Genomic DNA, 14,158 nt, shown 5'->3' with positions numbered 1-14,158 from the left:
TGAAATATATATAAATTTTTTGTTGATATTCTAATTTTGTGAGAAGCACCTGTATATTTTTGTGTTTTACAGATTCTCAGTATTACATACCATTTTTACCTGTATTCAATATAATAATTTTTTTGGACACCTGTCCATCCATTGTGGTGTGCGCCCCTTGTTTTTATATTTTGGTATTGACCTGTTATCCGTGTTTTATCACTTGATTTTTAACCCTCCGTCAGGGGCAATATGTTTCATAACGAGTTTAGGGGCATTGCGCCTGTCCGGCACAGGCTAGAAAATTGGCTATATTTTCCTTTTTTTAAAATTTCAATGCTCTAAAAGTGATCAGTTACCTTTTAATAGGAATGTAATAAATGAGAATACACATAATCAGGTGAGAAAAAAAAATGTTTAATAACCAGAAAAGTAATCTGTTTCTATGTCTTGAGCATCCTCCTCACTCTCTCCATCTTGATTTGTATCAGACACATCTGGACATTCTTCCACATCATCTTCTGAAGCAATGTCACTTTCTTCCCCTAAATCTTCTAGCTGTAAGGGGTCTGTCTCATCATCAAGCAGTATATTTTGCACTTGCTCAACATGAAGGGCATTGGACAAGTCTCCTCGCCATTTCAGAAGAAAAGCTGAAGCAAGAGAGAGAATGTGTGTTAGGGCGCAATGTGCCTGAGAAGCACACTCTTATTTCTAACAAAACCTTCTATGACAAATGCACAGATTTAGTACTAGCTATTCATAAAACAAGCTAAAAAAACAATTGGGATGAATAAAAACAGCAAATTCTAACCGTCAAAGGTGTGACGCATTCAGGGGCAATGAGCCGGAGAAGCCAAAACACTGATATCTGATCTCCTGCAGCTCTGCAGCACAAGAGGCTTCTCAGGTTTCACACAGCCTTCAGGGTATGTGCACACGTCAGGATTTCTTGCAGAAATTTCCTGAAGAAAACCGGAAATTTTCTGCAAGAAATCCGCATTTTTTTTTTTTGCGTTTTTTTTTAGCATTCTGCAAGCGTAATTAGCTTGCAGAATTCTAAAGTTTTCCAAGCGATCTGTAGCATCACTTGGAAAACTGACTGACAGGTTGGTCACACTTGTCAAACATACTGTTAGACAAGTGTGACCAACTTTTTACTATAGATGCAGCTTATGCAGCATCTATAGTAAAAGAATGTTTAAAAAAAATAAAAAAAATGCTTATACTCACCCAGACATCTCATCAGCGGCGTCCGTTCCTCTTCCTATAGCTGGTGTGTGCGCGCAGGACCTTCCATGACGTCGCGGTCACGTGAGCGGTCACATGACCGCTCACGACCAATCACAAGACAGTGACGTCATCGGCAGGTCCTTCACCGCACAGTAGCTATAGGAACCGAAGCGGCAGCATGCAGCGGTGAGGCGGGAACACTCTGGGGCCATCGAAGGTGAGTATAGGACTATTTTTTATTTTAATTCTTTTATTTTTGACCAATTATATGGTGCCCAGTGCGTGGAGGAGAGTCTCCTCTCCTCCACCCTGGGTACCAACCGCACATAATCTGCTTACTTCCCGCATGGTGTGCACAGCCCCGTGCGGGAAGTAAGCAGATCAATGGACTCCTAGGTGTGCGGAATCCCCGCAATTCCGCATTTTTAATGAACATGTTGCTTTTTTTTCCGCGATGCGATTTTTTTCGCGGAAAAAATCGCAACATTTGCACAAAAAATGCGGAATACACTGTAAATAATAGGAGGCATATGTTAGCGTTTTTTTCGCGTTTTTATCACGTTTTTATAGCGAAAAAACGCGGAAAAAAAACGCTAAAAATCCTGAACGTGTGCACATGGCCTTAGGCTATGTGCACACGTCAGGATTTTGTCAGGATTTTGTCAGGCTTTTTCATCAGGTTTTGTAGCCAAAACCAGGAGTGGGTTTCTAAATGCAGAAGTGGTGCATATGTTTCTATTATACTTTTCCTCTAATTGTTCCACTCCTGGTTTTGGCTACAAATCCTGAGGAAAAATCCTGAGAGAATCCTGACGTGTGCACATAGCCTTAAAGTTAGGAAGGTACTGGGAGGAGGGTGTTTCCCAGACAAACCACTGAAAATAGAGAAATGAAACTGAAGGCCCCGTCTCACTAAGCGAGATCGCTAGCGAGATCGCTGCTGAGTCACAAGTTTTGTGACGCAACAGCGACCTTAGTAGCGATCTCGCTATGTGTGACACGTACCAGCGACCAGGCCCCTGCTGCGAGATCGCTGGTCGTGTCGGAATGGCCTGGACCTTTTTTTGGTCGTTGAGGTCCCGCTGACATCGCTGAATCGGTGTGTGTGACACCGATCCAGCGATGTCTTCACTGGTAACCAGGGTAAACATCGGGTTACTAAGCGCAGGGCCGCGCTTAGTAACCCGATGTTTACCCTGGTTACCAGCGTAAATGTAAAAAAAAACAAACAGTACATACTCACCATCTGATGTCCGTCAGGTCCCTTGCCGTCTGCTTCCCACACTGACTGAGCGCCGCAAAGTGAAAGTACAGCACAGCGGTGACGTCACCTCTGCGCTCTGCTCTCACTGTACGGCGGCACTCAGTCAGAGCAGGAAGCAGACGGCAAGGGACCTGACGGACATCAGATGGTAAGTATGTACTGTTTGTTTTTTTTGGTAACCAGGGTAAACATCGGGTTACTAAGCGCGGCCCTGCGCTTAGTAACCCGATGTTTACCCTGGTTACCCGGGTGCTGCAGGGGGACTTCGGCATCGTTGAAGACCGTTTCAACGATGCCGAAGTCGTTCCCCTGATCGTTGGTCGCTGGAGAGAGCTGTCTGTGTGACAGCTCCCCAGCGACCACACAACGACTTACCAACGGTCACGGCCAGGTCGTATCGCTGGTCGTGATCGTTGGTAAATCGCTGTGACGGGGCCTTGAGTGAGCTGTGCCTGTCAGATCCATTGCCCCTGACGGAGGGTTAAACAAACAAATATCTACCATCATTCACTATTTTGGATACATTGGGACGTTTTTGGTCGATTTTTCTGTTTATCTTCCTACATTACATTTCTATTAGTTCTGTATATCTATTGCCTCAGATTCCTGGGGATTCTGTATCTTCTTTTGTCCACCTTGGGTTTTTTTATAGTGTGCAATTTTGTAGAACTAGCAGTACTCTGCTCCTGCAGACTAAAAAGCGTTTGCTTAAAATATTGTGACCTTTGTTTGTTTTTTTTTAAAGCCTAATCAGCTCACCAAGCCTCCAACATTTGGAGGTCTGCAGCAGTCTGGGTCTATTGGAGGTCTGCAGCAGTCTGGGTCTTTTGGAGGTCTGCAGCAGTCTGGGTCTTTTGGAAGTCTACAGCAGTCTGGTTTCGGAACCTCAAGTAAGCGATCAGAGTGGATGTGCAAACAGTACGACCAAGCGGCTTCTATTCCTTTAGACATACAGAGCCTTGTTTCCTCCATGTATTTTACCAGTGTAGCAGAGCAGAGTTTGTTACATAACACAAGTGTTAATGATATTTGGGTATAATTCCAAAAACCCCTAAATAAAGAATTATGGTACCTACAGGAGGTTGATCGGTATATAAAGCTTAGTATTTACAAATTGTCCTATAGGACAAATGACACCTTACGTCCACTAACTGATGTATATAAGAAAGCGTGAAACGATCGTCATCCAGCACATGTTCCTTACCTCTCTGCAAACATTGGCGGTAATACCTTCTGGTTGCTTTCTATATTAATATGCATTCAATGAGTTTGGCTGCTAACTTTTTAAATTAGTGTAGAGAGGAATAATGTTTTTCAATCAATTTACTAGAGATGACTTTTTATACATCAGTTGGTGGAAGTAAGATATTTGTCTAATTGGAAAATTTCAGAGCAGAACCCACATGGGGAAAAAAAAAAAAGTTCTGTGCACATACCCTAATATTCCCCATAGCAATCCCTGCCGGTGATTTGATATTTACATGTGACCACAGCTGCCAATCCAGTGTTGTTCGCCTCTGACATAACATCTGTTTCGAAAGGGAGAAGGTAGTACAGGCTGGCCCTCTGGAATGCCATGGGCATGAGTAAGGTATTACTGAATTTGCCCGTTCCATGGTCAGCATGTATCAGACCGTGCCTGTACAATTTGATTTCAGCCATATGTGTTTAACTTCTGAAATGCTGCAGAGTTTCAGAGAAAAACATAGTTTGAAAGCCCCCAGGGACCGAGCTGTGCCAGGCTCTTCCACTCCTGTTGCCATGGATTGACAGGTGTCTCCTTACATGTGTGTGTATAGTGAAGGACCTGTTACTCACGGGCAGGAAGAAGCCAATGTGGACCCACCTTTACAGCTAGTCTTCAGGTCCTGACGGCTTTTAATGTTCTTCTCTAAGGGTATGTTTCCACGGTCCGTAAACGCTGCGGGTTTGACGCTGCTTTCATCCGCATTGTCAAACCCGCAGTGGCCAGATGTTACAGCATAGTGGATGGGATTTGAAGAAATCCCATCTCCACTATGCGTGCAGGGACGTCTCCAGCTTCCCGGAGTAGAAGCACATGCGGTGCCTCTTTCCAGACTGCAACATGTCTATTTATCTTGCGGAGACACTCCGTCTCCGCAAGGTGAATATCGCCGTCCAATGTATAGGTGATTCCGCACAGTTCAATGAACACATGCAGAATCACCTGTGTTCAAAAGCCGGCAGCGCTTTGGGCGGAGCAGAAATGTGCTGCTTCCAAAGCGCTGCGGTTTCTGCCCGTGGAAACATAGCCTAATTCTCAAATGCTGCGGCATATAAAGGTATGTGCACACGTTGAGTAAATTGATGCAGAAATTTATGCACCATTCTGCATCTCTTGGCAGGAAAAAAGCAGCTGCAAAAACACGTGTTTTTGCCCTGCGTTTTTTTGACTGATTTGAGTGAGGTCAATGGTAAAAAATGCTGGCAAAAATGCAGAAAATTGCAGATTGTTTTCTGCACCAAATCTGGAAGTCAAAAATACTCAACGTGACACTTCAGGTTTCTCATTCGCAATGCTGGCATCAGGATTGCTTCAGGTTTTGCTAGCAAATCAGCATGGCAAAACGCACCAAAAATGTACCAAATCTGCAGCGTGTGTACAAGCCCTTAAACATATATGGCTGAAATCAAATCCTAAAGCTACGGTCTGATACATGCTTCCCGTGGATTGAGCAGTATGTATCCGCTATCAGGTTCCCTTTAAATGAATGCAATTTGTTTTGTTACAGTTTGAGGTTATCCACATTTGTCTCCTGTCCTGTTTGTGTAAGTTTGTACTGCTTAGCATAGTAAATGCACAGTCCAAAGCTGGGGTCACAGTTGCGTGTGCAATGTGAGAAACTCACACGAGGCTCTCGCATCAATACTCGGCATAGAAATGCATGCAGCTGCACGCTCCGGTCTCGAGTCCTGGGGGCAGTGCCAGGTATTGATGCGAGAGACTTGTGCGAGTTTCTCACATTGCACATGCAAGTGTGACCCCGGCCTTATGTGCATCCAGAAGGACAGAGCAGGAGTGTTGTAACTGGTCCTTCAGGCTGTGATTATATTATGGAACTCGGGTTACAACAGCTAGAGATAACAGATCTCCTATCTCACAGGTAATGCAGCCACCTCATAAAATAAGGCCTCTTTCTCCTACGCCTCATTGGGGGACACAGACCGTGGGTGTTATGCTGCTTGCCACTAGGAGGACACTAAGTGATACAAAGAAAGTTAGCTCCTCCCCTGCAGTATACACCCTCCTGCTGGCCCTCAGCTAACCAGTTCTTGCTTAGTGTCTGTAGGAGGCACTTGGGTCTGCTTTCAGACCCCAACTTTCTTATTTTAATTTTAATTTTTATTTTTCTGTAAATTTTTATTTTTTATTCAACGGAGTGAAGGGGGCGACGGATCCTTTTTTATGGGACCCACTCTCCCCCGAACCAGCAACAGGCGAGCACGGCGAGTATACCTCCCCGTCCCTCTCCTGCGACGCGGGAGCACGCCAAATTTTACTCGGGCAACGGGTTTCCATCTTTGGTCCCGATTTCCCTTCCCCCTGCAAGACGGCGAGCACATAGAGCCTGCTCTAATGTTCCTCTCCGGTGGCCCGACATACAAGGCCCACATCACATGGCGTTGCATACTTGCGGAGCCCAAAGGGATTGCAGAAGAGGATGAGGATGGAGCGCGCAGGGACAGGGGGACCTGCATTACCGGACTGTGAGTACATCAGGAGTTCCCCTCCTGCGCTCCGGATCGCTTTGCGGCCGCGCCACCTCACACCGCCGGACAGGCCGGAAATTTAGTCCCCGGCTTTTCAGCCGGAGTAGGCCGCAGTGGCCTCTATGGGGTAGGCGCCGGTGGTACTTGCGGCAGAGCCCCTGGGGACAGGCGCCGGCGGTCGGGAACTGCGGCGGTTAGCGTCGCTCCGTTGCGGCCGCCGCGCATCCCCAGGCAGGCTGGAAATTTAGTCCCCGGCTTTTCAGCTGGAGTAGGCCGCAGTGGGCAGATCCCTCCCACGGCCGTAACCCCGCCCCCTATATCGGCGCTTCTCGTCTGGGACGAGAGGCGCCCTGCAGATCTCGGGGGCCATTTTTCCTCACGCCGCCTGCCTGGAAGATGCGGTCCTGAGGGTTCCATTGGCCGGTACGCCAGCGGCAGTCATTCGGCGCGCGGCCCGCCTACGCTCTCCACCGGCAGGCTCCATAAATTTAGTCCCCGGCTTTTGCAGCCGGACTAGGCCGCAGTTGAAATTCCTTTCAGGAGCGGAGGTGCCTTCATGGTCCCGATGGGCTGAACTTCGTGGAGGTACAGAAGCCCCCCTCCATGGTCCGGGCAGCCTCCACCACTGTGAAAGCGGACAAGGAGGCGGACGGTTCCTCTCCACCTCCCTAACAAAGGGATGATGGATTGAGGTTTATCTCTCTATCCTTGCACCGTCCACGCTGCAATACCCGACATCCGCGGCGGCTCCATGCCGGGACGCGCACCGTTGGTAAGTGGTCCCTGCCAGCGATGGGCTTCTGCAGCGGCATATTCACAGGCAGTCTCAGGCTTCCCTGTGGCCACCTCCCTGAGGTAACGCTCCAGCCGGCTAAAAAATTTAGCTCCCGGCTTCGGCCGATGTGCAGGCCGCACCCCAGGAGCGCACTGTGTCACCTCAAGGCGGCTTAGCCTTTTTTCCTGGCGCTTTTCGCCTGACGCGGAAGCGCTCAATTTTTTTCTCGAGCAACGGGTGACCACCCCTAACTTCTACGCTGACGCCGGCTGCAGAAATTTACGCCCCGGCTGGGGCCTATTCATGGAAGTCTCGAGGCTCCGCCCTCGTCGTGCCTGTGGCTCCGCCCCCTTAATTGGCGCTTCTCGCTCGCTGCGAGATTTTACCTAAACCCGCATGACCAGTATTCCTGGTCTTAAAGTCACATGACCAGTATTCCCTGGTCTTTAGGGCATGTGACCAGTATTCCCTGGTCTTAAAGGCACGTGACCAGTATTCCCTGGTCTTAACGGCGCGTGACCAGTATTCCCTGGTCTTAACGGCGCGTGACCAGAATTCCCGGGTCTTAAAGACACGGGACCAGTAAGTATCCCCGGGTCTTACACGCACACGTCCAGCATTCCCTGGTCTTAAAGGCACGCAACCAGTATTTCCTGGTCTTAAAGGCACACGACCAGTATTCCCTGGTCTTAAAAGCGCACGACCAGTATTCCCTGGTCTTAAAGGCACACGACCAGCATTCTCTGGTTTTAAAGCCACACGACCAGTAATCCCTGGTCTTAAAGGCACACGACCAGTATTCCCTGGTCTTAAAGGCACACGACCAGTTTTCCCTGGTCTTAAAGGCACACGACCAGTTTTCCCTGGTCTTAAAGGCACACGACCAGTATTCCCTGGTCTTAAAGGCACACGACCAGTATTCCCTGGTCTTGAGGCCACCATGACCAATCCGAAACTGGTCATAAATGAGGAGCCCTCTGCCGCTGATCCCAGTTTATCCCAGTGTCACTAGTTCCCTCAGTCTAAACTCCCTCGTAGAGCTTTTGCCATCCAGTCCGGATATGCGATTCACTGGACAGAAGCCTCTACGTGGGACGCTATGGCCTGGTCTGATTTTTAAGGGCGACAGGCACTTTAAGGGGCGCCGGTCTCCCCACACCATCAACAGACGGGCACACGAAGGTCCAGGCCTAACGCCAGACAATCTGTCCTGTCCACCCGGAGACCTGAACTCTGTGGATGTACAGAGGCACCCTTTTTTTCGGGCGTCTGAGCACCCCCCTCTGCATCACCACTATTTAACAGAGGATGCAAGTAGGCGAATGTTCCCTCTCCACTTCCTTGTTAAGAGGATGGTGGATCGGGGCTCCTAATTTTTAACTCTGCATTGACCTGCTGGAAGCAGCGGCGCATTCTGCCATTCGGCAGATTAACCGGGTATAATCTCCTGTGGTTTACCTACCAGTATCCCTGCCCGATATGTCCTCAATTATAATGCCACCATCTGTCAAATAGCACATCTGGTTTGTTCCGTTTGGCAGCTACGGGTCCAGCCCTTTAACCTCCCTATCGGCCGCATGAATTGCTAGAGCAACGGTCTCCTGCTTGGAGTCCTTAACTACTTTGATTCACACCAGTATCCCTTTCCTGAAGACAGTTCAGCTGGTCAATCATATTTTTGAGCGGGAGACTAACGTAGAATCGTACGTTCCCGCAGCCCCGACCAACAGTGAAACGGTTGTCCAGGACAGTCTAGATCTTAGGGATCTTGGTTCCTAAAAGGGGAACGAGAAGTAGGACCGATCCCGGACCTCAAACTTCTAACAATCTTTCACAAGGTTCTTCTTCTTCGAATGGAGTCTCCTCCGCTCAGCCATTACTTCAACAAAAAAGGTGCAGTTTCTGGCATCCATCGACATTCCGGATGTCTAACCTCTTCAAAAATTCCTTTGCTTTTCCATTCGTGAACAGCATTTAAGTCACGACCTTGTCCTTCGACCTTGCTACCGCACCCAGGGTGTTCGCAAGGGTCATGGCGGCTGTCATCTGGCACCTAGAGGCGTGGCCGTCCTACCCTGTTTGGCCGACTGTTTACCCGCCCTTGCAGGACTACGCTAAGTCGTCTATATCACTTGCGATACCCTCTCACCTGGGCTGGTGGCTAGACTTAGACAACTCCTCAATTCCAGCCCAGCAGATATCCTTTTTTGAGGATGATCCAGTATTCTTCCAGAAGGGTGGTAAATCTCCCTCCAGACAAGGTCATGGTGTTTCAACAGGGAGCTTGCGCTCTTGCTCTCTCATCCCCTCATTTCATTCGATTTGCTGGGAGGGTTCCAAAAAAAAGGAGACGACAATGGAAGCAGTTTCCTTCGCTCCGTTAGTTTTCAGTTTCAGCAAGTCAAGCAGCCTTTCAGACGATAGTCTCTAAGCTCCTTCTTCATCCGGAGTTTTTTCTCCCGGTTCCATGGTTACTAGTAACTTCCAATGCCAGTCCTCTTCTCCCGATCATTGCTCTGGAGATCTCAAGGATAGTCCTACAGTAGGTCCACTCCTTATGGCGGGTCAACCCATCCGAATTCAATTGGACAACGCCACGGCTGTGTCATACGTCAATCATCTAGCGAGTACCCACGTTCAAGCTCCATGGCCAAAGTACTCACATGGGCCGAGATCTATCACTCGGTGATCTTGGCAGTACATATCCCAGGAGTAGAATTCTGGGCTGCGAACATATTTAGCCGTCAGGGTTTCACCTCAAGTGAGTGGGAACTTCACCGGAAGTATTCCATTAGACCCGCCTTCACTGGAGCTCTACAGTTGTAGTTCGGATGGCGTCCTGACTGATCGCCTGTGTACTGGAGTTTGTTGCTCGGCCTCGAGATCCAGGAGCCTTCGCACTGCATGCTCCGGTTATTCCGTGGTACCAGTTTCCACTTCCGAAAGCTTTTCAGAAACAGAAAGGGCCCCAGTGATCCTCGGAAATCCGCACTGATCACGTCAGTTCGCTTGCGGAGCTGGTAGCTTTCTGTCTTTCTGCAACAAAACTGCAAGTAGGGACCACCTGGCAGGATGTTTTTCACATGTAGTTCTTCCCTATTGCATACCGTTAGATCATTGGGATCTATTCTATTAGGGAAGGTTGCCCCCCTTTCTCTCGGCGATATCCTCATCCTGACGAGTCTTCGGTGCTAACGGGTCTTTTCAGACTTTTTTCTCTTATTTCCTTCAAGGCAAGGTTGTCCTCAAGCCTTCCCTGTCCTTAGTTACCAAGGTGGTATTGTATTACTACTGTCATGAGGGCATAGTTCTTCCCTCATCTCTTTTGGCACCACTCCACAAAATGGAATGAGGTCCCCATATTCCGGACAAAACGAGTGCTCTGAGTAGGTACGTCTTGAGGACGGCGTCCTTCCGAAGGTTGGACACTGCTTCTTGGGTTTCCTAACGGTAAGAGGAAGGTTTCCTGACTTTTACAGGAAGGGTTTGGCCGTCTCCATCGGCCATTTAGCCTGGTGTATTCCTTCACCATCCAGGAGTCCTTCCGTGTTAGATGACAGCCTATCTCCCTGTCTATCGTGGTTTCTAGGCACCAGGCGTCAACAAGACACGCCTGCAAGCTTGCGGATTCGTCCAATCCGCATGCATTCTTGAAGCATTATAATTCCCAGACTTCCACAGATGTGACTCTGGGCAGGTGGACTCTGCAGGCCGCGGTGGCGCACTTGTAAGTAGCAGTTACACAGGGCCTGATCTGACGTTGTCCCCACCCAAGGACTGCTTTGGTACGTCCCACGGTCTGTGTCCCCCAATGAGGCGTAGGAGAAAGAGGGATTTTTGTGTACTCACCGTAAAATCCTTTTCTCCGAGCCAATCATTGGGGGACACAGCTCCCACCCTAGTATTGGCTTATGCTAGTTTTTATAATCCGATATGCTATACTCTCATATATAATATGACATACTGTAAGCTAATACGTTGTTACTGATCTCCTACTGCTTTTTGCACCGAACTGGTTAGCTGAGGGCCAGCAGGAGGGTGTATACTGCAGGGGAGGAGCTAACTTTCTTTGTATCACTTAGTGTCCTCCTAGTGGCAAGCAGCATAACACCCACGGTCTGTGTCCCCCAATGATTGGCTCGGAGAAAAGGATTTTACGGTGAGTACACAAAAATCCCTCTTTCTTTGTGGCGCTGTGTGATTTGTGCATGCTCGGCTTCTCTTTAGGCTTTTTTGGCTTCCGATAAAGCCACGGTAGCTCATGAAAATGGCTGAGCAAGTGCATTAACATGCAGTTACATAAAAAGCGTCACTACAGTAAATTATATCCATTTGTAGCTGTAGCCACTGGCATCAAGATATTAAGAGCATATCATAAGTCCAAGGCTCAATGTACTGCATGGAAGCCAACTTTTCGTTGGCTCTACTTGCCCTTTTTCAGTGGCTACCTGACTAGCCTGTTAGAGACTGTGATCGACAATGTGCTGTCTAAAAAGCAAAGAACCCCTGAGAATTGATGACACAACTGATGGCCAGTTTGTTCCTGCACTTGGTGGGAGGCGCATCAGGTGGACTTTGCACCGTAGAACATTAGCATATCCCACCAATGTATTGTCACTGCACTCAGTGCAAGTGCCCCTTTAATGGTGGCATAGAGATTAAAGGGAACCTGTCACCCGAATTTGGTGGGACCGGTTTTCGGTCATATGGGCGGGGTTTTCGGGTGTTTGATTCACCCTTTCCTTATCCGCTGGCTGAATGCTGGCCGCAATATTTGATTGAAGTTCATGCTCTGTCCTCCGTAGTACACGCCTGCGCAAGGCAATCTTGCCTTGCGCACGCGCAGCATGCTTTGCCCATTTGCGGGCAAAGCCGAAAACCATTAGTGCGCATGCGCCGGCGCACTATGTCCCGGAAGTATTTTGCTGTGTTCTGGGACATAGTGCGCCGGCGCATGCGCACTAATGCTTTGCCCGCAGTTGGGCAAAGCATACTGCGCGTGCGCAAGGCAAGATTGCCTTGCGCAGGCGTGTACTACGGAGGACAGAGCATGAACTTCAATCAAATATTGCGGCCAGCATTCAGCCAGCGGATAAGAAAAGGGTGAATCAAACACCCGAAAACCCCGCCCCTATGACAGCAAACCTGTTCCGCCAAATTCAGGTGACATGTTCCCTTTAATATGGTATAAATATCTGACCAACACAAATGTGGCTCTGTGCATTACAAAGTTTGGTCCCCAGCTCACAGACCCCCTAGCAGAATTAATTTCTGACACATTACAGGTTTTGACAAGAGTTGGTGCGAATTGATTCACAGGACTTGGTCCGTTGGCCACGTTTGTAATCCCTGGCTGCTAGACGGGAGCCATGAGGACCCCCTCCTACCTCCCCGGCATCTAGGGCTCTACTTTTGATTAGCTGCCCTAGTGCGATATAATTGTTGCACATCCGTGGATGCCGTCGGGTAAGAGGCAGTTCTCGGGCTCCCATCTTGCAGCCAGAGATTACGGACATTGTCGATGGACCAAGGCCTTGTGAATTGATAGTCAGAAGCTCTAGTTTTGCCAATGAAGCTCTTACTTCTACCAAACACATTGCTAATTACATTTCACATTTTTTTGGGTTGTGTGCTGTTTGTTTTTTTCATGTTAAAACTTAGATTTCCATTTTTCTCCAGGCACTTCAGCAGACAAGACGGTAGCCGCAGTCACCTTCAGTTTTAAACCAGACTCCCAGTCTGCTACCCCAAATGCCAGGGCCAGCTCTAGTTTTTCTAGTGCTCCAGCATTCGGTAGTAAGCCTTCGGTGGGATTTGGTACAGCTGGAACTGGATCCGCTGCTTCATTTTCTTTTGCTCCAACAACAACTTCAGGTGGATCCGCATCAACTTTCAACTTTGGTTCACCTTCATCTGCTCCTACTGTTGCTGCACCTGGCTTTGGTTCATCCGCGTCCTCTGGTTTTGGAGGAACTACAGTGATTAATGGCTTTGGAAGCAGTGCCAGTGCAGGAGCAAGTTTTGGAGGCACCACTACTACTTCTGGCTTTGGAGGTCTTTCAAATTCGACAGGGACATCTGGCTTTGGGGCAGTGCCCACAGGAGTCAGCAGTGTTTCTACTCCAGGGACATCATTATTTGGACAACATATCACAGTAAGCAATGCATCAAGTACTGTTGGGTCCTCTGCAACGAGCGTCGTGTTTTCCAGTGCTTTGTATACATCTCGAAATGAGCTCTCACAAGAAGACCTCCAGCAGTTCGAGTCTAAGACGTTTACATTGGGAAAAGTTCCTTTGGTGCCTCCTCCAGCAGAACTCCTATCTTTTTAAAGTAATTTAATATTTCTGTTGATGCCTCATAGTAAATTATATATAATTTTACATGGATTTTCAGGGAATCTCCTGTCCTTTTAGTAATTGTATCAATTAAACCTATATTGTTATGAAAGCGTTTTAAAATATATATAGATAGAGATAGTACAGACCAAAAGTTTGGACACACCTCATTTAAAGATTTTTCTGTATTTTCAGAACTATGAAAATTGTACATTCACACTGAAGGCATCAAAACTATGAATTAACACATGTGGATTTATATACTTAAAGGGAACCTGTCACCCCCCCCCCCCCCCCAGTCGTTTCAAAGTAAAAGAGCCACCTTATGCAGCAGTAATGCTGCATTCTGACAAGGTGGCTCTTTTAGTTCTGGGTGCTGTAACTTGAGAAAAAATCAGTTTTATACTTTGTCTGAAATGCCTGCTCCTCAGTCAAGTGGGCCGGCGTTTCCCCCCTGCTTCAGACAGCACACAGCTGTCACTCACATCTTCTTGGCGCCGCCTCCTCCTCACCGCTGTTTTCAAAAGTAGCCGGTGCCTGCGCTCTTTTCCCCTGCCTGGTGCAGGCGCAGTGAGCGCTGGCCGTCTTTCCTCATATGCAGTCCAGCTGACTGCGCCTGCGCGGCCGCCCTGCTTGTGATTCCCAGCCCCACAGTGACATGATTTATTCACATTGCGGGGCTGGTTGATTGACAGGTTCCCTTTAACAAAAAAGTGTGAAACAACTGAAATTATGTCTTATATTGTAGGTTCTTCAAAGTAGCCACCTTTTGCTTTGATGACTGCTTTACACACTCCTGGCATTCTCTTGATGAGCTTCAAGAGGTAGTCACCGGAA

At 48.2% G+C, this 14,158-nt stretch overlaps 1 protein-coding gene across 1 annotated transcript in view; it reads left to right on the top strand.

The window, feature by feature from the left end:
* The window catches only part of NUP42 (nucleoporin 42), a 31,110-nt gene extending 17,677 nt beyond the window's left edge, over window positions 1-13,433 (top strand). Inside the window, exons 6-7 of the mRNA XM_077268766.1 lie at window positions 3,222-3,366; window positions 12,663-13,433. Of these exons, the coding sequence (XP_077124881.1) occupies window positions 3,222-3,366; window positions 12,663-13,315 (798 nt within the window). The 3' untranslated portion in view covers window positions 13,316-13,433. The remainder of the gene's footprint in view (window positions 1-3,221; window positions 3,367-12,662) is intronic.
* The last annotated feature ends 725 nt before the right edge of the window (window positions 13,434-14,158 follow it).

Source organism: Ranitomeya variabilis, chromosome 6, assembly GCF_051348905.1.
Source record: "Ranitomeya variabilis isolate aRanVar5 chromosome 6, aRanVar5.hap1, whole genome shotgun sequence".
In the NCBI taxonomy this organism is placed as follows: domain Eukaryota; kingdom Metazoa; phylum Chordata; class Amphibia; order Anura; family Dendrobatidae; genus Ranitomeya; species Ranitomeya variabilis.
This window is presented reverse-complemented; position numbering and strand designations above follow the sequence as displayed.